General features: G+C 42.1%; 2 protein-coding genes and 1 pseudogene across 2 annotated transcripts; all 3 read left to right on the forward strand.

Moving 5' to 3' along the window:
• Window positions 1-2,746: 2,746 nt before the first annotated feature.
• Window positions 2,747-3,685, forward strand: LOC122238497 (putative olfactory receptor 2B8). The gene has a single exon (XM_042985486.1). It carries the CDS (start codon window positions 2,747-2,749, stop codon window positions 3,683-3,685), a length of 939 nt encoding a protein of 312 aa, XP_042841420.1.
• Window positions 3,686-7,934: 4,249 nt separating this feature from the next.
• Window positions 7,935-10,680, forward strand: LOC122238473 (annotated as a pseudogene).
• A 7,965-nt stretch (window positions 10,681-18,645) lies between these two features.
• On the forward strand, window positions 18,646-19,584 carry LOC122238496 (putative olfactory receptor 2B8). Its single transcript, XM_042985485.1, has one exon. It carries the CDS (start codon window positions 18,646-18,648, stop codon window positions 19,582-19,584), a length of 939 nt encoding a protein of 312 aa, XP_042841419.1.
• Window positions 19,585-23,805: the final 4,221 nt, after the last annotated feature.

The raw sequence follows: 23,805 nt of genomic DNA on the forward strand, positions 1-23,805 counted from the left end.
CTGTAGATAGGTCTGCTGCAAACCTGATCTGTCTTCCCTTGTAGGTTAGGGACTTATTTTCCCTTGCTGCTTTCATGATTCTCTCCTTGCCTGAGTAATTTGTGAATTTGACTATGATATGCCTTGGTGATGGTTGGTTTCGGTTGAATTTAATGGGAGTCCTCTGTGCTTCCTGGATTTTGATGTCTGTGTCTTTGCCCAGGTTAGGAAAGTTTTCCGCTATTATTTGCTCCCATCTCCTTTCTACCCCTATTTCTCTCTCTTCCTCTTCTGGGACCCCCTATGATTCTGATGTTCCTTTTGAATGGTCACTGTTTTGTCTAATTCTTAAATCATGCTCTTTGGCCTTAATCTCCCTCTTTTTTTCTGCTTCATTATTCTCTATACGTTTGTCCTCTATATCACTGACTCTGTTCTGCCTCATCCATCCTTGCTGCCGCTGCATCCATCCGTGATTGCAGCTCACTTATAGCATTTTTAATTTGATTCTGGCTATATTTTACTCCCTTTTATCTCTGCAGAAAGGGTTCTATTTTTTTTTCAATATATGAAGTTTATTGTCAAATTGGTTTCCATACAACACCCAGTGCTCATCCCAAAAGGTGCCCTCCTCAATACGCATCACCCACCCTCCCCTCCCTCCCACCCCCGATCAACCCCCAGTTTGTGCAGAAAGGGATTCTAATCTATTTTTTACTCCAGCTAGTTTTCTTGTTATTGTGATTCTAAATTCTGGTTCGGACAACTTGCTTGTATCTGTGTTGGTTAAATCCCTGCCTGTCGTTTCTTCGTGCTGTTTCTTTTGGGGTGTATACCTTTATTTTGTCATTTTAAAGGGAGAACAGGAATTAATGAAGTAGAAAAATTAAAATTAAAAAATTAAAATTTAAAAACTATTAAAATTAAAAAATTAAAAACACACACAAATTGAATAAATGATGCTAGATCCTAGGTGTGTTTTGCTCTGGGTGTTGAAAGTGGTTTGACAGATTAGAGAGAAAAAAAGGGGGGGGGGGAAGGAAATCGTTTGAGAATTTGTAAAAATGAATACACTGAAGTAGACTTAAATGAGATGATGGGCATAAAATAGAATTTGAAAAAATATACCCAAAGTAAATAATATAGTAGAAAAAAATAAAGAAAAATATTTTTAATAAAAATTGAAAATAAAAATGAATGTTTTCTCTTCCTGTATTCAAGAAAAAGAAGTGTAAAAAAGGATAAAAAGAAAGAAAGAAAATTGAATAGATGGACCTGCTAAGAGATTGAAGTAGGACTGAAACTACTTTGTTTTCCCTTAGAGGTCAGTCCATGTAGCTCTTTATAGTCCTTAAATTAAGCTGGTGGTGAGGTTTTGTTCTTGAAGAGCAAAGTGCGCCCAGTTGGGCAGGGCTTGGTGTAACAGCTCCGCTCTCCACTAGATGGCGCTGCTAGCCTACTGGGGTGGATTGTTGCGGTGCTCATAGGTGCATATGCGCATGGGCAGGAATGGTGAAAATGGCTCCACCCAGCTACCCAGTCTGTTCTCCCAGAGCAGCAATCACGCACCGGTCCTCTGTCTTCAGGTCTCCTCCACTCCATGCTTTTTCACTCTCCGTGACCAGGCCCCAGGCAGCACCTCTCTCCCGAGTTTGGTCTCAGATGTGGCTGTTTTCCCTGGCCCCTTACTTCCAAAGGACTGCAGCCTTGACCCATTCAGCCCCTCTGTGAGAGGGTCTCACTCAGCAATGGCCAAATGAGCAATGGCCGAATGTTGGCTGCACCCAGGAATGCCCGCTGGACCCTCCTGCTGCCAGAGTCCCAAGACTGTGGCCAGGTCCCAGCCCGCCCCAAAGAAAGATCACGAGACAGTGTAGCCCCAGCATTTCAGGGAGCATGGAAAATCGCAACACACATCTGGCACCAGGCTTTACCCTCAACAACCTTGCCCCAGAACCAGCAAACGTGGCTGCCTTCCGGGGTCTGCTGGGACCAGGTGGCTTCAACAGTCTCTACCAAATATCCTTCCAGCAGTGGAACCGCATTTCCTCCTGTGGCACGAGAACCTCCCGGACCCCACTCTGTTCCTGGGGATTCACTTTTCCCACCAGAGCACTGCCAGGTATCGAGCTGCGGAGTTGCAGCCTTTGTGCTCCCCTTGTTTACAGTCTTAATAGAATTTAAACCCTCTCCTTTCTCCTTTCTCCCTTTTTAGTTTAGTACCCACGGCTGTTTCCAATTTTCTACTTTCTGTCCAGCTGCTTTTGGGGAGGGGTGCTTTTCCCGTATTCTCCGCCCCCCCCCCCCGCAGTCTCCATCCTCTCTCTGCTCGCAAAAGCACCTCCCTTCCTGCACCTTCTCGTTCCCCAAGTTCACTTCTCCGTGCCACGTACCTGCTGAATTCTGTGGTTCAGGTTGTGCAGATTGTTGTGTTAATCCTCCAGTCAGTTTTCGAGGAGTGTAGGATGGTTTAGTGTTGGTCTGGCTGTATTTCATGGATATGAGACACACAAAAAACTTCCATGCAGTTTTGCCATTTTGGCTACTCTCCTCATTAGTGATTGACTTTTTATGGTAATGTGGAATGAAAGTGGAACTAATTGATCAATGTAATGAGTACACCATTTATTCAAATAGTTACTTATAAAATGCCATGACCAGTCTTATAACATAATTCCACCTCCTGCCAACTTTTGATTTTTTTTGAAGATTTCTCTTAAAAATTGCTAAATGCTTGATCTTGACAGGAATCAGGTGGTACAAAAGGATGGACCCGAAAAATGGAAGTTCTTTCACTGGCTTTATCCTGCTGGGTTTCTCTGACCGGCCTCAGCTGGAGCGAGTCCTCTTTGTGGTTCTTCTGATCTTCTATCTGCTCACCCTCCTGGGAAACACAACCATCATTGCATTGTCCCGCCTGGACCCACACCTGCAGACTCCCATGTACTTTTTCCTCTCCAACCTAAGCTTTCTGGACCTGTGTTACACGACCAGCATTGTTCCTCAGCTGCTGGTTCATCTCAGGGGAGCAGACAAGTCTATCTCCTTTGCTGCCTGTGTAGCTCAGCTGTTCGTCTCTCTAGGGTTGGGATGCACAGAATGCATTCTGTTAGGGGTGATGGCATTTGACCGCTATGCAGCCGTCTGCAGACCCCTGCACTACACAGTGATCATGCACCCCCGTCTCTGTGCCCTGATGGGTTCTGCGTCGTGGTTCATTGGTTTTGCCAACTCCTCATTGCAGACGGTGCTCACCTTCCTTGTACCACTTTGTGGGAGAAATAAAATAGACCACTTCCTTTGTGAGGTTCCCCCACTGCTCAAGCTTGCCTGTGTTGACACCACTGTGAATGAGTCTGAGCTCTTCTTTGTCGGTGTGATCATTCTTCTCATACCTGTGGCATTAATCACGTTCTTCTATGGTCGAATCGTCAGGGCAGTGTTAAGAATAAAGTCAGCTGCTGGACAGAGGAAAGCCTTTGGGACATGTGGGTCCCACCTCACGGTGGTTTCCCTTTTCTACGGCACGGCGATCTATGCTTACCTCCAGCCCAGCAACAACTACTCCCAGGATCAGGGCAAGTTCATTTCTCTCTTCTACACCATCGTCACCCCCATGGTCAACCCCTTCATATATACCCTGCGGAACAAGGATGTGATGGGAGCAATGAGGAAGGTGTTCTGTGGGGGCTATGACTCCAAATGACTGGGGGGCAAGACCCTCTGATGGAAGAATTTGAGTTCAGAGTCTTTATGCTTTTGTGTCCTGCACGTGTCATCCAACATTTTTTCTGACAACTCTCAAAGGGATTTTCTTATCTCCTTCTTTCGTGAAAGTGAGTGTTCAAACTCTGAGTTCATGGATTCATTGCAGCCTCCAGAGATTATGATTTAGAGCATCTGCATCATATTATTATTTCAAAACCTCCACAAGATTTTGTTATTTCACTCCCTTTTGGGAGCACTATTTCTTTCTTAATTGCAAACAGACATCTACACATATATGATAAAAACACAGCCAATCAGAATATGTTCCACCAATACAGTGTCAGAAACATTAATATATTAAATTTGTTTTAATGCTTGTATATTTATTTTGAGAGAGAGAGAGAGAGACAGAGACAGAGACAGAGAACAGAAGTGAACGAGAGGCAGAGAGAGCCAAAGAGAGGGACAATCCCAAGGTGGATCTGCGCGGCCGGCACAGAGTCCCATTAGGGGTTGGAACTCACAAACTATGAGACCATGACCCCAGCCAAAATCAAGATTTGGATGCCTAACTGACTGAGTCACCCAAGCACACCAGAAATATTAATATTTTAGTACTTTCTAGCAATTGCTGGAGGAGTATCCCTTTTTCTTGTATTTTGATCATGGCTTTGATTGAAGGTCCGTAAGTTGACTGTATCACAGCTCTTTCACACAAGTAGGTGGGGCAACAGTGTAAAAAGACTTTTAGGTCAAAGAAGAACCTATTAACATCAATCCTGATAAAGCCATTCAGATGTCAGGCCCTCGTGTGACCTCACAGGAATGACAATGGTTTTCTGTGGCCTTCATGTCTCAGAGGGGGAGGGTGGGATGCGTACCTGCCAGTGACACTGAGAACTTGAGATGGTAACACGCCAGGTGGTGCTCACGTGTCATTATGTGCAAAGTCAGAGAAGCACCAATGCGCGGTGTGCACGTTGGTGAGATTCAGTTCGTGAGCCAACCCGTTCATTACAAATGACTTTTGGGGACATTATCATGGAGGAACAATACATGACCCAAGTCCTATTTCATATTCTACATATTTTACCTATAGTAACACAGGAAACGTTTTAAAGGGTAAAAGATATTTAGATCCTCTTTTCATACCATTTTCAAATTCTTTTATCCAGGCTTCAAGTGATCAAGGCTTTTATATCTCACATACTCCAAGGGCCCCATATATTTGAATGCGGTGACATACTATGAAAATATGGGAAATGAATACTATTTCCAGGAAATCCCATGTTCTGTGCAGATTGCTCAGATTCCCCAGGAGGAAACTTAAACAAAATAAAATTGTATGTTAATTGTAAAAAAATCTCCTTATGTCTTATCTTTATAAGTAGCCATCTCATTATGAAATAAGTGTTATACAATTCTGAGTGATGAGTAAGAAATAGAAACATCCCATAACAAGTGAATGTGACATTGTAGTCTTTCTTTTATTTTTCAATGTATTAATTTTTTTTTATTGCATCCAAGTTACTTAAGGTATGGTGCAGTAATGATTTCGGGAGTAGATTCCAGTAATTCATCCCACAGATGGAACACCCAATGCTCATGCCGCAAAGTGTCCTCCTTAAAGACCCTTGCCCAATTGGCCCATTCCCCTCCCCAAAACCCGTGCAACAAACTCAGTTTGTTCTATGTATTTAACAGTCTCTTATGTTATGTCCTCGTACCCATTTTCATATTATTTTCCTTCCCTGCCTTATGGTCACCTGTTTTCTGTCTTAAATTGACCATATGAGTGAAGTCATATGAAATTTGTTTTTCTTTGACTAATTTCGCCTAGCATAATGGGTACTTCTGTATCCTTGCAATAAATACCTGGTAGCACTACTGCTGGGCCATAGGGTATTTCTGTTTTTAATGTTTTCAGGAACCTACATACCGATTTCCAGAGTGGCCGCACCAGTTTGCATTCCCACCAACAGTGCAGGAAGGTTCCTCTCTCTCTGTACTCTTGCCAATATCAGTTCTCTCATTCTTGGATCATGCTCTTTTGCCTTAGTTTCCTTCTTTTTTCTTTTTAAAAAGGTTTTTAATACTTATTTATTAAAGAGGGAGACGAGGCAGAGAGAGAGAGTATGATATGACCCTGAAACAGGCTGCAGGAGCTGAGCTGTCAGCAAAGATCCTGACACAGTGCTCTGACTCATGGACCTTGAAATAAATACCTGAGCCATCTCCGGAGGCAAGGGAAATAGAGGCAAAAATGAACTATTGATTCATAATGAACTCCAGATAAAAAGCTTCTGCACAGTGAAGGAAACAATCAGCAAAACTAAAAGGCAACCAGTGGAATGGGAGAATATTTTTGCAAATGACCTATCAGATAATGGGATAGTATCCAAAACCTATAAAGAACTTATCAAACATAACACCCAAAAAAACAAATAACCCAGTGAAGAAATGGGAAAAAGACATGAATAGACACTTTTCCAAAGAAGACATCCAAATGGCCCACAGACACATGAAAAATGCTCAATATCAGCCATCATCAAGGAAATAGAAAGTAAAACCACAATGAGATATCCCCTCATGACGGCGAGAATGGCTAAAGTCAACATCTCAGGCAACAACAGATGTTGGCAAGGATTTGGAGAAAGAGGATCTCTTTTGCAATGCTGGTGGGAATACAAACTGGTGCAGCCTCTCTGGAAAATAGTATGGAGGGTCCACAAAAAGTTAAAAATAGAACTGCCCTAAAATACAGCAATTGCACTGCTAGGTATTTATCCAAGGGACACAGGTGTAGTGTGTCGAAGGGGCACATGCACCCCAATGTTTATTGCAGCACCATCAACAATAGCCAAATTATAGAAAGAGCCCAAATATCCATCAACAGATGAATGGATGAAGAAGATATATACAATGGAGTATTACTCAACAATCAAAACGAATGAAATCTTGCCATGTGCAGCAACGTGGATGAGGGTATTATGCTAAGTGAAAGAAGTCAGAGAAAGACAAAATTCGTATGACGTCACTCATACGAGGAGTTTAAGATACAAAACAGATGAACTAAAGGAAGGGAAGCAAAAGTAATGTAAAAACAGGGAGGAGCGCAAAACATAAGAGACTGGTAAATACAGAGAACAAACTGAGGTTGCTGAAAGGTTGTGGGAGGAGGGATGGGCTAAATGGGCAAGGGGCATTAAGGAAGACACTTGTGACGAGCACTGGGAGTCATGTGTAGGGGATGAATCACTGGGTTCAATTCCTGAAATCACTGTTGCACTATAGACTCACAATGTGGATGTAAATTAAAATATATATGTTTATTTTAAAAAGATTTGGAATTTGATTGCAGAGACTAGCTGAGTTTCAAAAAACCCATGTACGTTGTATTTAAAAAATAGATACTGTAAAAATTTATTTCAGTTCATCGTTAAAACCCTTGGGTACAAACTGAACAGTGTTTTAGAGGATTTAAGACTTTTTCCCCATAACTATATTGGAAGTTTGGTAGAATTTGGTTGCCCTCCTTTATATTCATGCTAAAGATTAGAATGTGCTTCATTATTAGCTCTGTGATCCAATATAAGGTCATTATGAATGAGATTGAATGAAGAATTTATTCCCATATTTAAAATTAAAATTAAGTAAGGGAATGGATTCTTCCTTACATATTTATATGTAAATATTTTGGTCAGTTATGAGGAAAAAATCTCCAGGGCTCTATAAAACATGTGGTTCATTCACAGATGGGAGTTAAGGTATCTGGTGAGGTAGGGAGTTACTTGTTCTCTATGAGATACGTGAACTAAGAGAAGAGACAGATTAGGTCTGTCTGGCATTGTCCTCCACAGTCATTGTCCCTGAGGATTGCCACGTCTGGGCAGCTCAGTGACAAGGGCTAATTAAGAGCGTGGGGCATCCGTTCCCCAGAGACGTCAGCAGGGGAAGGGACTTGGTTCTGTGTGCCAGCCCAGCCACAGCTCAGAGTCATAGCTCCCTCTCGCCTGGTTGAAAGGGTCTCATAGACACACAGGCAGGTCACCGTTCTCAGGAAACCATACTTAGAGTCTGTGACTGCCTTCATCTTCTACCTCTGAGAGCCAACGTGCAGATCTCTGGTGTCACACGAGGACCTGTGAAGTCACCCTGAGAAAGTGTCCTTTCTCTTAAGAAAAACGTACAGATGCCCCAGTGCTGGTCGAGTCAACCTTTGCGTTTCCTGCAGGCACTGATCCTACATGTCTGCGTTCCTATCCCCAGAGCTGTATTTAGCCAGTAACTTGCAGTGGAGGTAGGGAAATAGCTTTGAATCCACAGGGAAGGCGAATAAAGGTGAGTGAAATATAACTTGGTCTCTGTGTTGCTCTAGGAATGGGCAAGTCAGTTTATTTCCAGTTGCAATTGTTCTTGAAAGAAGCAAATCTGTATTGATTTGCATACATGGTTTATTGTCTACAATAACAAACTGTGGATATTCACCAAATAGAAGAACTGAATTTACTTGTTGATATAGATGTCAACAGGTCGTTCCTAGATATCCATTCTATGGTATACATTCATTATTCCTCTGTATGCACAAGTGGAAAATAAATATTCATGTTTAGTGGTAATAAAATATGCCCTTCAGTATTAGAACAGTAGACTATGCGTATGCGTAAAAATATTACAATATATGCTTTAATTCCCTCCTTTCATTCCTTATTATCTGTGAAATTAGATTCTATTTGTGCTCTATGCTTAAAACACAGTGTCAGTATTTATACTACTTGTTCATTTTGTCTCTTGGGAGTTACCAAACTATCTGAAATAGATCTGGCATTTTATAAACACTGTGTTGAAAATTACAAGGGGGAAGTTACATGTAATGAATATCGTGTTGGTGCACCTTTATTTGAATTTGTTAATAAGAAATGATGATCCTTCAAGTGGTACAAATAGCAATATGATGACGACAAAGCAGTAAGAAACCTGAATGTTTACTTAACTGATGAATTAGGGAAATGACATGATGTTTGTATATGTTTATGTGTGTGTGATGTGCATGTGTGCATGTGCGTGTGTGTGTGTGCGCGCGCACATGTGTGATTGCACTGAGATTTTGTGTAAAGTACACTAGGTCCCATCCTTCTATCCTTGCACACGATCATGAACGGACTCTTGTATGGATGCTGTTGGTGACCTGCCCACACGCTCTTTACCTGCTGGGGCTCCAATCCAAACCCTAGTTGGTAAGAGTGTGGGCTCCAAGGTTCACAGCCATTCCCTTCATGGCAGAATTGCCCTCAGCTGAAAAGGAGCCACATTGCCAGGTGGTCTGGGGAACCCACTGGGGGCAGCTCACAGCCAGTGACAGACTGTGGGATGTACAAAAGGTGCCAATGCCAAGGCAGGCCTGAGTCTGATGCAATTCATGTTCCAAAGCAGTGGTGTCCAAGAGAGTAGAAAGTGTCCACAGGAAGCTTTGTCAATTTAAACTCATCAAAATTACATAAACTCTAAACCCAGCTTTCTGCTGCCTGCGCGGATAAGCAGGCGTCGGCAGAGGCCGCTGATCCAGGCAGGAGCATCTGTCCGGCTGAGCCATGGCCTGGGCCCAGGAAGGGCGCCTCCTGGCAGCTGCAATCCAAAGGCCCAAAGATTCCCAGGATGCTAGGAGGCGCCAGCATGGTGAGGACTGACATGTGAGGGTGTATGCACCTGTCTCTGGGGAGTCCAGCCTCCTGCAGGAAGCCCGCTGGGCCCAGCCCGGCAGGACCCCAGGCAGAAGCCAAGTGCCCCGTGTGCTGGATGAGTGGGGACCCCAGCAGCCCGCGTGTGCGCCCAGCCTGCATGGCGGCTGCAGCCGGCCGACCTGGGCTCCCCTACAGGACAGGTCCCGTCGCCCCTCTGCCGTCACCCCTGTCCAGGGGCAGCCGGGAAGGGTGACAGACACTGCCCAGCTCCTTCCCATCCACCAGGAGCAAGGAGAAGGGGCGGGCAGAGCCCTTTGTGTGAGAAGCACAACCAGGTCCTGACCCTGCTCCATGAGGAGGACCCGCAGGTGACCTGCGTGTGTGCTGGCGAGGCCCCAGGGCAGACTGCCCCTCAACGCAGGCCAAGGCTCTCGGGTCCCTGAAAAGCAGGTGGCTGATATGTCAGAGATTAATAAGCATTCAAAGCAAAACACCCTCAGAGCTGAGAAGGAAGGTGCAAAGGAACGCTGGAATTACCCTCTGAATTTGAGGGCTGGAAGCAACTTCTAGAACGTGGCCAAGAAGCAATTCTTCCGAGGATAGCCCAGGAAGAGAAGGACATTCAGTGGAAACGCGGTGCAAACCTACCAGCATTTTCAAAGGACATCTGCACATCCACTGGTCTGCTGAGTAAAGTAGCAGAGGACAGTGTGCTGTCTGAACAGGACTGGCTGTCACCCATTCAACACTAATGACGTGTGTTTTGAATGAGGAGGAGGCTGCAGGTTTCCTCCCCCGAATCCTGCTTGGCAGAAAAGTCTCTAAAAATTTCGAGTAGACACTCTCTGAACACTGAGACCGCACACCCTCTGTTGATTGTCTCTGAGGACAAGAACCAGGTGAGATTTCTTTCAGAGAGAAAACAAAATGTTCCTTTTTTTCCAAAAATATTTGCAGCCAACACTCTTGTCCTGGGTTTTCCATGGTTCTATCACGGCATCTTTGGGAGGTAGAAGTGGGACACAAGTCTGAACGGGCTCCCAGGGATGGCACAGACTCTCCTCCCACGAAGGCCAGGAGGTCTCGGTCAGCCTGGTGGTGCTGCACGCAGGAGGGTCCCAGTGCCAGCCTGGGACTGTCAGACGTGACACCCAGAGACGTTGGCATTGTCCTGGACCGTGAGCTGGGTGAACTCTCATTTCATAACATGACTCAGAAATCTCACACTTTTACTAGACCTCTTGAGCCTCATTTCTGCAAAGGACCCGATTCGAAGCCTCTCAGAATGTGTACAGGTCCAGGTTGTGAGTGAAAACTCCCTGAGCCATCTTCATTGTTTGTTTTAAAGAATGCAAGGTGGGTAGGCTCCTGTGTTCATGTGCCAGGAAAGCGAACTCCTTCTCTGTCCCGAGTTTTTTCCTTCATCGCACAAGAAGGCTTTGTTTCATTTCAACAACTATCTAGAAACCAGAGCTTCTCTCCAGGAGTGTCGCAGGGGGTTGCTCGGTGTGAGGGAGATTCCATTGGCCCGAAAGCGCAGATGGAGTTTGCAGGGGATTCACCAAAACAGAACCGCTCAGCTTCGCCTCTGCCGGTTCAGAGCCGTGCTGTTAACATACGGTGCTGTTCCTGCCTCGTACGGGTTATGTAGCAGACAGCAGCAAGCTGTGCCCTTAGTTTTACCGAAGGGCACAACTGAAAGGGAGGCGGGGGACATCAGAGAAAGCCTTTAGCGTATCAGGGTTTGAGTGTTTTTTCCCTCCCCTGAAAGTGGCCAGCCACTGGCGGCCCTCACCGCACCTGCCTTCTTAGAAACCCTCCACATAGAGTTCATCTCATCCTAAATTCTTTGTTATTCTGCGCTGTATTTTCTAGCATGTCACTTGTAGCCTTGTAGACAATTGGAAAGGCTTATTAATAACAGACATTGCAGTCAGACGCCGTGTTAGAAAACACAAGAGGAATCACCAGGTAGTAAAAATGATTAGGGCATGACGGCGTATCTATTTGTAGTCAACATTTTCGTACCAGTATAGCTGACATTTGCTGAGACCTAACTGTGTCCCAGGAGTTCTAGCATTTTCAGAGCAAATACTGGGTGGAAAGCACGAGACCGTTAATGAAAGAGGCTCACAAGAGTGCATGTCTAAACTCTGGGATGCTGCGCTGACTTCACCAGAAGGACCCAGGTTCTGTTCATTTTCTATGGTGGACTGAAACTAATTTGCAAAATGTAGTAACACTTATTTCCATGAAGATGAAATTATATACGTGTGTGCCTATGCTCCAAAGTTACCTTTCATATCTTTTCCTATTTTGAATAGAACTTGACACCTGAGCCTCTTATTTCCACTGGTTATTGAGGTCATTTCCCCTTGTTTTTTTCTCTTCCATCGAAAATCTTTGTATTTTTGAAAAAAATAGATACAGTCAACGTGGGGATCATTTTTTGGAGCCTGACTTGTTGAACAACTGAAAACGACATTCCTGGCTCAGTACAGGAAATGTGAGTGCAGTAGGGTGGTAGGTGATATCAGGGACCTATTAATTTTTTTGGTGAGATAAAATTATGATTCAGGAAATGTCCCTATTTTACAGATTGCTAGTGAAATGTATTACGATGCAAATTTGTTTTTACAATTTCCACTCAAGAACTCCAGCAAACAAAAGCGGAGGTCACGAGGCAAAAAATTAAGCCAAGTGTGACAAAATGCTGATAAGTCTGGAATCCAGGCGATGGTGTACGGACATTCACTTGAGGTCCTCTTTTCTGTAACTTAGTCTAAACAAAAAGAACAAGCAAAGGTGTTTCCCAGTAAAAACATAAAATAAAATAAAATTCACTTACTTAGCTGGAATGTTTTAAATGCTCAGGTATGACAGATGGAGACTGGGCATAGTATTGGACAGTGAGGACAGAGTATTTCTACCATCACAGATGGATGCTTCTACTGGAGGGTCCTGTCCAGCATCTCATGGGATCAGGCTCCTGCTCTGTTCCACTGGAGACCACATCCTTGCTTAGCAACATCCTCTGCTGTTTTCCTTCCCTCACCCCTTTTTCCTGAGAGCATTCCCTGAATAAACAACATGACCTGGAAATCCTACTTCATAGAAGTAGTCTTCCTCCATAGAACCTGCCCTACAGCCCTGTCAGTGTTCATCACATCTGTCATTTCCTATGTAGTGACGGCTGTATCCCCTCATTTGCTCATCCTCCCTCGTCATCAGGGGCCTGTTCTCATATGTCTGAGGTCAGCTCAGACCCGTGAGACAGAAGCATCATGAAAGCAACAGCGATCCACTCATAGCGCTGAGGCTGCGGAATTCTTGCCCGCAGTTTTTCAGGATTCATTCAGAAACCGGATAGGGCAGCGTGTGTATGTGAAACATATCAGTGAATGTTATACATTTGAAATGTCTTAAATAGAGACAGCATCTTGCGATCTTTTGTCTTTAAAATGTGTAGTTTGCATAGTTAGTATCTCGTTGTGTGGACATATGTATTCTTCCACTAAAACTTTGAGAGTTGTATGTCAGCATGGACCTAGTCTACTAATTGGAAACTACTAGTCTCTCACCTTATGTGTGTCAAGTATTTACCCTCTCACAGTGGAGGCAGTTCTCTTTGTTATTGTAAAATTGTGTTTTGTGAGATGTCATTTCAATTATGTTCTTTTTGATGGTAATTAGTACATACAATGACAATTTTTTTGTTTTGTATATTTTGTTTATTTTTATTTTACCTAATAACAGTTTCTCTCTGTCTCTCTCTGTCTCTGTCTTTTCTGTCTCTGTCTGTATCTCTCTGTCTCTTTCTCTGTCTCTTTCTGTCTCTGTCTCTCTCTCTCTCTATACATATATATATATATATATATATATATATATATATACACACACATACTGTTTTCAGGTATGTATCTTTTTGTAATGTTTATGTATTTATTTTTGAGAGAGAGTGTGTGACTGGGGGAAGGGCAGAGAGAGAGGAAGTCAGAATCCCCAGCAGGCTCCGCACTGTGTGCAGAACCCAATGTGGGGCTCAAACTCACAAACTCTGAGATCATGACCCGAGCCCAAATCAAGAGTTGGACGCCTAACTGACTGAGCCACGCAGGCGCCCCTCATTATTTTATCCTTACAGTGTGTTTATGAGATTGAAACATGGATTGTTTCTATTCCCTCTTCTGACCAGGTGTGAGTTAGGGGATATTCAGGTTGTATAGAGAGAGAAAATGTTATTCGGTAAAATAAAAATAAACAGAATATACAAAACAAAAAAATGCCATTCTGTATACTAATTACCATCAAAAAAGAACATAATTGAAGTGACATCTCACAAAATGCTATTTGACACTAATAAGTGAGAGAAGTGGCATCCAATGTGAGAGGTCGTTGCACATTGAGACTGTTTCAAATACCGTTTTAATCCACTGTATTAGGAATGCTTTTGTGCTAGACTTCAAAAGTCTTAGGGGCATTCAAAATGTCCCCATTAAACTGGTATTTTTAAGCATCTGTGGGTCAAAAGGGAAGCACTGTCATTCAACGGTGGTGTTTTCAGTGTCTCTCTGATTGATTTTTACTTGTTTTACTACCATAACAGCAACAGCAACTACAAGGAAGAAGAAGAAAAACCTGGTGTAGCTTTCACAAATACAATCCTTTAGTTCCAGAGGCAATGTTGCCGAAATGTTTATTTGCAGAACTAGTAGTGAGATGTTGAATGTAATTGAATTCTTCGAATAAGTGTATTCTAGGTCATAAATCCTTATATCTGAATGCATTTTGGAGATTCTGTTGTACTATGTTTTAAAACACGTAAGATGTGTGCAAATCCAGTGGTGTGCAATCACGAGGTACGTATTTCTAAGAACGTCTCTCCCTCTCTGCTCCTCTTTCTGATGGCTCTACCTCTTTTCCCTCATCCCCATTTCCTCTATATTGTACATCCTCTAGTTTGATTTCACGAATAGAATTTCATGATTCATCACCTACTTATAACACCCAGTGCTCATCCCAACAAGTCCCCTCCCTTATGCCCATCACCCGTCTAGCCATCCCCTGCCCACCTCCCATTCCTGCAACCCTCAGTTTGTTCTCTGTATTTTAAGTCACTTATGGTTTGCCTCCCTCTCTGTTTTTATCTTAGGTTTCCTTCCTATGTTCATCCGTTGTGTTCCTTAAATTCCACATATGAGTGAAATCATAGTATTTTTCTTTGACCAACTTATTGTGCTTAGCATAATGCCCTCTATCTCTATCCGTGTTCTTGCATATGGCAAGATTTCATTCTTGTTGATCTCCGAGTAATATTCCATTGTATATATATATTCCACATCTCCTTTATCCACTCATCAGCTGGTGGACATCTGGGCTCTCTCTACACTTTGGCTATTGTCGATAGTGCTGCTATCCACATTGGGGTGCATGTGCCCCTTGGAATCGGCACTTTTGGAGAGCATTTGGATAAATGCCCTCATAAGGTAATTCTATTTTTAATTTTTTGAGGAATCTCCAATTGTTTTCCAGAGTGGCTGCAAACAGTTTGCATTTCCTCCAGCGGTGCAAAAGAGTTCCTCTTCCTCCACATCCTCGCCAACATCTGTTGTTGCCTGAGTTGTGAATTTTAACCATTCTCACGGTCGTGAGATGTATCTCGTTGTGGTTTCGATTTGCACTTCCCTGATGATATGTGATGTTGAGCATCTTTTTATGTGTCTCTGAGCCATATGGATGTCTTCCTTGGAAAAGCATCTATTCCTATCTTCTGCCCGTTTCTTCACTGTAACATTTGATTTTGGAGTGTTGACTTTCTTATGTTCTTTATAGATTTTGGATACCAACCCTTTATCTGATCTGTCATTTGCAAATATCTTCTCCCATTCCATCAGTTGCCTTTTAGTTTTGCTGATTGTTTCCTTTGCTGTGCTGGACCTTTCTGTCTTGATGAGGTCCCAATAGTTCATTTTTCTTTGGTTTCCCTTGCCTCTGGAGACATGTCCAGAAAGAAGTTGCTGTGGCCAAGATCAGAGAGGTTTTGCCTGCTTTCTCCTTGAGGATTTTGATGGCTTCCTGTCTTAAGTGTAGGTCTTTCATCCATTTAGAGTTCATTTTTGTGTGTGGTGTAAGAAAGTGGTCCAGTTTCATTTTTCTGCATGTCTAGTTTTCCCAACACCATTTGCTGAAGAGACTGTCTTTATTCCATTGCATCTTCTTTCCCACTTTGTCAAAGATTAGGTGGCCATACCTAATGGTTTGTGGGTCTCTTTCTGGGTTCTCTCCTCTGTTCCGTGGATATATGTGTTTGTATTCATGCCAGTGCCATACTGTCTTGTTGAATACAGTTTGGTAATACAGCTAGAGGTCCAGAATTGTGATGCTTCCACTTTTGGGTTTTTTTTTTTCAACATGACTTTGGCAATTCAGGGTGTTTGTGGTTCTATACAACTTTTAGAATTGTTTGTTCTAGCTCTGTGAGAAATGCTGCTGTTATTTTGGTAGGGTTTGCAAGAAATGCATAGATTGTGTTGGGTAGTATTGACATTTTCACGATATTTGTTCTTCCTATCCAGGAGCCTAGAATGTTTTTCCATTTTTTGTGTCTTCTTCAATTTTGTTCATAAGCTTTCTACAGTTTTCAGCATATAGATCTTTCACCTCTTTGGTTAGGTTTATTCCTAGGTATGGTAAGGGGTTTGGTGCAATTGCAATGGCATCTACTTCTTTATGTCTCTTTCTGCTCCTTCATTATTGGTGTATAGAAATGCGACCGATTTCCGCACATTACTTTTATATCCTGTGACTTTGCTGAACTCATGTATCAGTTGTAGCAGGTTTTTGGTGGAATCTGTTGGGTTTTCCATGTACACTTTCATGTCGTCTGTGCAGAGTAAACGCTTGACTTCTTCCTTGCCTATTTGAATGCTCTTTATTCTTTTTGTTGTCTGATTGCTGAGCCTAGGACTTCCAATACTATGCTGAATAAGAGTGGAGAGAGTGGACATCCCCATCATGTTCCTGACCTTAGGGGGAAAGCCCTCAGTGTTTCCCCATTGGGGATCATATTAACTGTGGGTTTTTTACATATGGCCTCTATCATCTTGAGGTCTTTTCCTTCTATCCTTACTTTCTTGAGGGTTTTTACAAGAAAGGATACTCTACATTGTCAAATGCTTTTTCTATATGTATTGAGAAGATCATGGGGTTCTTATCCTCTCTTGTATTCATGTGATGTATCACACTGATTGATCTGTGGACATTGAACCAGCCCTGCATCCCAGGTATAAATCCCACATGATTGTGGTGCAGAATTCTTTTAATGTAATGTTGGATCCAGTTTGCTAGTATATTTTTGAGAATTTTTGCATCCATGTTTATTAGGGAAATCGGTCTGTAATTCCCCTTTTTCGTGGGGCCTTTGTCTGGTTTTGGAATCAAGGTACTGCTGACCTCATAGAATGAGTTTGGAAGTTTTCCTTCCCTTTCTATTTTTTGGAGAAGCTTCAAAAGAATAGGTGTTAGCTCTTCCTCAAATGTTTGCTAGGATTCCCCAGGAAAGCCATCCAGCCCTGGACTCTTGTTTGGGGAGATTTTTGGTTACTGATTGGATTGTTTTACAGATTATAAGTGTGTTCACATTTTCTCTTTCCTCCTGTTTCAGTTTTGGTAGTTGATAGGTTTCTAGGAATTTGTCCATGTCTTCCAGATTGCCCATTTTATTGGGGGTATAATTACTTATAATTTTCTCTTATTACTGTTTGTATTTATGCTGTGTTGGCTGTGACCTCTCCTCTTTCATTCATGATTTAGTTGAGTCCTTTCCTTTTTCTTTTCCTCAGTCTGTCTAGGGACTTATTGATTTCATTAATTCTTTCACAAAGCAAGTTCCTGGTCTCATTGATTTGTTCTACTGGTTTTCTTGTTTTGATATCATTGATTTTTGCCCTCATCTTTATTATTTCCTGTCATCTGCTGGTTTGGGGCTTTATTTTCTGTTCTTCTTCCAATTCCCTTAGGTGTAAGGTTAGGTTGTGTATTTGAGGCCTTTCTTCCTTCTTTAGGAAGGCCTAGATTGCTAAATACCTCCCTCTGATGACCACCCTTGCAGCATCCCAGAGAATTGAACAGTCATGCTTTCACTTTCAATGTCTTCCATATACTTTTTTTAATATCCTCCTTAAATTCTTGGTTACCCCTTTCATTCTTTAGTAGGATGCTCTTTAAACCCAAGTATTCATGGTCTTTCAAATGTTTCCTTCTGGTTGGTTTCGAGTTTCATAACATTGTACTTTGAAAATATGTATGGTATGACCTTGTTATTTTTGTGCTTGTTGAGGGCTAATGTGACCCAGTATGTGATCCATTCTAGGGAATGATTCATGTGCACTGGAGAAGAATGCATATTCGGCTGCTTTAGGATGAAATGTTCTGTACATATCTGTTAACTCCATCTGGTCCAGTGTGTCATTCAGAGCCATTGTTTCCTTATTGATGTTATGCTTAGATGATCTGTCCATGGTTGTAATTGCGGTGTTAAAGTCCCCTAGTATTATGGCATTATTATCAATGAATTTCTTTGTGTTTGTGATTAAGTGATTCATATATTTGAGCGTCTCACGTTGGGGGCATAAATATTCACAATCATTATGTCTTCGTGATGTATAGACCCCTTAATTATGATATAATGCCCTTCTTTCATCCCTTGTGACAGTCTTTCTTTTAAAATCTAGTTTGTCTGATACAAGTATGGCTACTCCAGCTTTCTTTCGACATCCATTAGCATGATAGATGGTTCTCCATCCCCTTGCTTTCAATGCGTAGGTGTCTTTGGGTGTAAAATGAGTCTTTGTAAGCAGCATATTGATGGGACATGTTTTCTTATCCATTCTAATACCCTATGTCTTTTCATTGGAGAATTCACTCCATTTACATTTAGTGAGATGTATGTACATTTTACAGTTAGTAAGCACAAACTGAAAGACCGTATTTCCTATGACTGAGGCAAAAACAGGTCCATTATTTTATTATTTTTTTTAATCTAAAAACCCAATGATTTACTTTTTGTGACAATGTGGAACTAAATTCGTAAAACTATGGCAATTTCATGGGTGCATCATTTATTCAAATAGTTTTCATAAAATCCCATGGCTATGTCTTTTCATATGATCAATCCACCAACCACAAACTGTATTTGGTGTTTGTTTTTTTGTTTTTGAGATTTATTGTATAAATTGCTAAATGCTTGGTCTTGACAGGAAACACATAGTAAGAAAAGATGGACCCGAAAAATGGAAGTTCTCTCACTGGCTTTATCCTGCTAGGTTTCTCTGACCGGCCTCAGCTGGAGCGAGTCCTCTTTGTGGTTCTTCTGATCCTCTATCTGCTCACCCTCCTGGGAAACACAACCATCATTGCATTGTCCCGGCTGGACCCACAGCTGCAGACTCCCATGTACTTTTTCCTCTCCCACCTAAGCTTTCTGGACCTGTGTTACACGACCAGCACTGTTCCTCAGCTGCTGGTTCATCTCAGGGGAGCAGACAAGTCTATCTCCTTCACTGGCTGTGTAGCTCAGCTGTTCGTCTCTCTAGGGTTGGGAGGCACAGAATGCATTCTGTTAGGGGTGATGGCATTTGACCGCTACGCAGCCATCTGCAGGCCCCTGCACTACACAGTGTTCATGCACCCCCGTCTCTGTGCCCTGATGGCTTCTGCATCGTGGTTCATTGGTTTTGCCAACTCATCATTGCAGACGGTGCTCATCTTTCTTGTACCACTTTGTGGGAGAAATAAAATAGAGCACTTCTTTTGTGAGGTCACCCCACTGCTCAAGCTTGCCTGTGTTGACACCACTGGAAATGAGAATGAGATTTTCTTTGCCAGTGTGATCATTCTCCTCATACCTGTGGCATTAATCACATTCTCCTATGGTCGGATAGTCATGGCAGTGTTAAGAGTAAAGTCAGCCACAGGGCAGAGGAAAGCTTTTGGGACATGTGGGTCCCACCTCACGGTGGTCTCCCTGTTCTATGGCTCAGCCATCTATGCCTACGTCCAGCCCAGCAACAACTACTCCCAGGATCAGGGCAAGTTCATTTCTCTCTTCTACACCATCGTCACCCCCATGGCCAACCCCTTCATATATACCCTGCGGAACAAGGATGTGATGGGAGCAATGAAGAAGGTGTTGTGTAGGGACTATGACTCCAGATGACTGGGGGGAAGACCCTTTCATGGAAGACTTTGAATGCCAGAACCTTTAAGATTTCTGTGTCCTCAACATTTCCCCTGACAACTCTGAAGGGAGCTTCCTTAATTCATTCTTTCATGCAAGTGAGTGTTCAAACTCTAAGTTCATGGACGCATTGCAGCCTCCAGAGATGCTGAGTTAGTGTTCCTAAACCATCTGCATCATATTAACATTGTAAAAAGTTTCACAGGATTTTCTCATTTCACCCCCTTTTAGAGAACACTATTCCATTGCTAATTGCAAAGGATGGTTACAAGACACCATAATACATAGCAAAATAAGAATAAAATCCACTGGAACACTGTAATAAATGTTAATACTGTAGCATTTTCTCACAATTGCTGGAGGCTATTGCTGATTCTCTCAAGTAGCTCACGGCTCTATGACAATGGCTGTAGCCTGACTGGATCACAACTTTTTCCCAGAAGTAGGAGGGCAAGTGTAGGAAAAACAAACTTTAGCTCGGACAAAGTTGCTAACATCCATCCTGGTAAAGCTGTTCAGATATCAGGCCATGGTATCATGTTGCCATTGTGATACTGTTTTCATTTTGAAACACACTTCTTTGTTTTTCAAAAAATTGTTTTCTTTAGAATTCATTTTTATTAGTTTAGTGTTTAAATTTTTATGGTCTTTCCATTAGAGTTAACCTACAGTTTTATATTCTTTCTGGTGTACAATACAGTGATTCCACATTTCCAACATCACATGTACTCTGTTTAATCTCCATCACCGTTTTAACCCCTCCCCCCAGGCCCTCCCCTGTGGCACCAGTGAGCCCAGAGAAGGGAAGGGAGATTCTCAGTTTCATGCGTCCCTACCTTCGTCGCCCTGTCCTGGCCTTAGAATTGTCACATGTTAGCATAACGGCAGGGTGTGCGGTGTAGGGTGACTGCACTCTGAACACGCCCTCTGCATCCTGCTAAACTCACTCCTGGGTCAGTCATCAGAGCGCAGTCACCCCTGTGAGACCCTCGTGTACCTCCTAGTCTGCACATTTCGCAGCTACTGTTTGCCAGAGTCCCACTATGACCGGGCTCAAGGAGGAGGCAGGAACAGGTCACAGACCCCTGGCAACCCGCCACTTCGCAGGTGACTGCTTTTTGGATGTTTATTTTGTGACACTGGCTTCCCTGGGTTCCCACACTTGCTCCGTTTAAACAATTTAATTCTATTCATTTACATTGTTGGGTGGATTTATTTTAACCACTGGAGTGAATACAATCTGGGAGGTCTCTAAGAAGTGTAAGTTCCTCTGATTTGTAAACCATTTCTGAGAATGGTTTCAACCCCTGTTCAGGATGAGGCTGTTCAGTTGTTGTACCTGTGTGTTGAGTCTCAGAGAAGCATCGTGAATGTTTCTACTGACTGGGTTATTTTGGATTTCCATGATCAATGGCATGTCTTGATCAGTGGTCAAAGCCTTTGTGCTCTTAATTGTGTTCCTTTGGTGTATGTGTTCATTTCTTGATCTAGTAACACGCTGCTTTGATTCCTAGATATTTATAATGTGGTTTGAATCAGGAAGTAGGCTGCCTCCAGCTTTGTTCTTCTTTGTTGGAATGTTTTTGGCAATTGGGACTTTTGTGGCTCCATACACATTTCAGGATTGTTTCTTATTCTATCTCTGAAATATGCCACTCAAATTTTGATAGGGATTCCATTCAATCTAGAGATGATTTTGAATACTGGGAAAATTTTTCAATCTTAATATTTTTAAATATAATTTATTTTCAAGTTGGCTAACATACAGTGGATACAGTGTGCTCTTGGTTTCAGGGGTAGATTCCCATGATTCATCGCTTACATGCAACACCCAGTGCTCATCCCAACAAGTGCCCTCCTCAATGCCCAATTCATGAACACAGAATATCTTAATTCTCTTCAATTTGTTCCATCATCTTATGTAGTTTTAAATGTAGAGTTATTTTGCCTCCTTGGTTAAATTTAATCCTATGTATTTTATCGTTTTTGATGCTGTTGTGAATGTGGGATGAAAAAATCTTTTCACGTTTTTGGAAATGGCAAGACTTAATTCTTTTTATTGCTGAGTACTATTCCTTTGTGTGTGTGTGTGTGTGTGTGTGTGTGTGTGTGGTTGTTTTTTTTTTTTTATTTAATTTAACTTTTTTTAACTTTACATCCAAACTGGGTAGCATATAGTGAAACAATGATTTCAGTGGATTCCTTAATACCCCTTACCCATTTAGCCCATTCCCCTTCCCACAACCCCTCCAGCAACCCTCAGTTTGTTCTCCATATTTATGAGTCTTATCTATTTTGTCCCCTCCCCTTTTTATATTATTTTTTCCCTCCCGTTATGTTCATCTGCTTTGTCTCTTAAAGTCCTCATATGAGTGAAATCATCTGATTTTTGTCTTTCATGACTGATTAATTTCACTTAGCATAATACCCTCCAGTTACATCCATGTAGTTGCAAATGGCAACATTTCATTTCTTTTGATTGCTGAGTAATACTCCATTTTGTGTGTGTATATATATGTGTGTGTGTGTGTGTGTGTGTGTGTGTGTGTGTGTGTATATATATATATATATATATACTATATTTTCTTTACCCATTCATCCATCGATGGACATTAGGGACCTTTACATACTTTGGCTATTGTTGATAGTGCTGCTATAAACCTGGGGGTGCATGTGTCCCTTTGAAACAGCACACCTGTATCCCGTGGATAAATGCCTAGTAGCACAATTTGGGTCCCGTGGATAAATGCCCAGTAGCCCAGAAATTGGGTCATAGGGTAGGTCTATTTTTATTTTTTGAGGAATCTCCATACTGGTTTCCAGAGTAGCTGCACCAGCTTGCACTGCCACCAAAAATGCAAAAGAGATCCTCTTTCTCCGCATCCTGGCCAACATCTGTTGTTGCCTGAGTTGTTAACGTTAGCCATTCTGAAAGGTGTAAACACCACAATTTCTTTATCCATTCATTCATCTTCTTTTTTCATGCAAATGTTTATGGCCATTTGGGCTGTTTCCATAATTTGGCTATTCATAGCACTGCTATAAATTTTGGGGTACATATGCCCCTACAAATTAACACTCTTGCATCCTGTGGATAAATTCCTAGTAGTGCTATTACTGGGTCCTACGGTAATTCTATTTCTAATTTTTTGACAAATCTCCACAGTGTTTTCCAGAGTGGCTACACCAGTTTGCATTCGTACCAGCAGTGCAAGAGGGTTCCCTTTTCTCCACATCCTTGCCAACATCTGTTTTTTCCTGACTTGTTCATTTTAGCCACTCTGACAGGTGTGAGGTGGTATCTCATTGTGGTTTTCATTTGTATTTCCCTGACGATGAGCATATTATATGTGACTTTTAGCCATCTGGATGTCTTTTTTTGAGAAGTGTCTGTTCATGTCTTTTGCCCATTTCTTAGCTGGATGACTTGATTTTTAGGTGTTGAATTTGATAAGTTCTTTATAGATTTTGGATACTAACCCTTTATCTGGTATGTTATTTGCAAATACCTCCACCCATTCCATTGGTTGCCTTTTAGATTTGTTGATTTTTTTTTCCTTCACTGTGCAGAGGCTTTTTATCTTGATGAGGTCCCAATAGTTCATGTGTCCCTTGTTTCCCTTGTTTCTGGAGACATGTCTAGTAAGAAGTTGCTGCAGCCTAGGTTAAAGAAGTTGTTATCTGTTTTCTCCTCTAGCATTTTGATGGTTTCCTTTCTCACATTTAGGTCTTTCATCCATTTTGAGTTAATTTTTCTGCATGGTGTAAGAAAGTGGGCCAGGTTCATTCTTCTGCATGTCACTGTCCAGTTCTCCCAACACCATGTGCTAAAGAGACTGTCTTTTTTTCCACTGGATATTCTTTCCTGCTTTATTGAATCCACTGAAACTTATGGAAAGCTTAGGAAAGAAATTAAAGAAGACACAAAGAAATGGAAAAACATTCCGTACTTGTGGATTACAAGGGCAAATATTGTTAAACTGTAGATACTACCCAAAGCAAGCTACACCTTCAATGCTATCCTTATGAAAATTACACCAGCATTCTTCACAGAGCGAGAACAAACAATTCCAAAATGTGTGAAACCGGAAAAGACCCCAAATAGCCAAAGTAATGTTGAAAAAAAAAGATATAGCTGGAGGGAGCACGATTCCAAACTTCAAGCTGTATTACAACACTGTTAACATTAAGACAGTATGG

This window comes from Panthera tigris, chromosome B2, assembly GCF_018350195.1.
Source record: "Panthera tigris isolate Pti1 chromosome B2, P.tigris_Pti1_mat1.1, whole genome shotgun sequence".
Lineage (NCBI taxonomy): Eukaryota > Metazoa > Chordata > Mammalia > Carnivora > Felidae > Panthera > Panthera tigris.

Coding starts and splice junctions, on each gene's coding strand:
- LOC122238497 (XM_042985486.1), top strand. CDS start 2,747: ATGGACCCGAAAAATGGAAGTTCTTTCACTGGCTTTATCCTGCTGGGT.
- LOC122238496 (XM_042985485.1), top strand. CDS start 18,646: ATGGACCCGAAAAATGGAAGTTCTCTCACTGGCTTTATCCTGCTAGGT.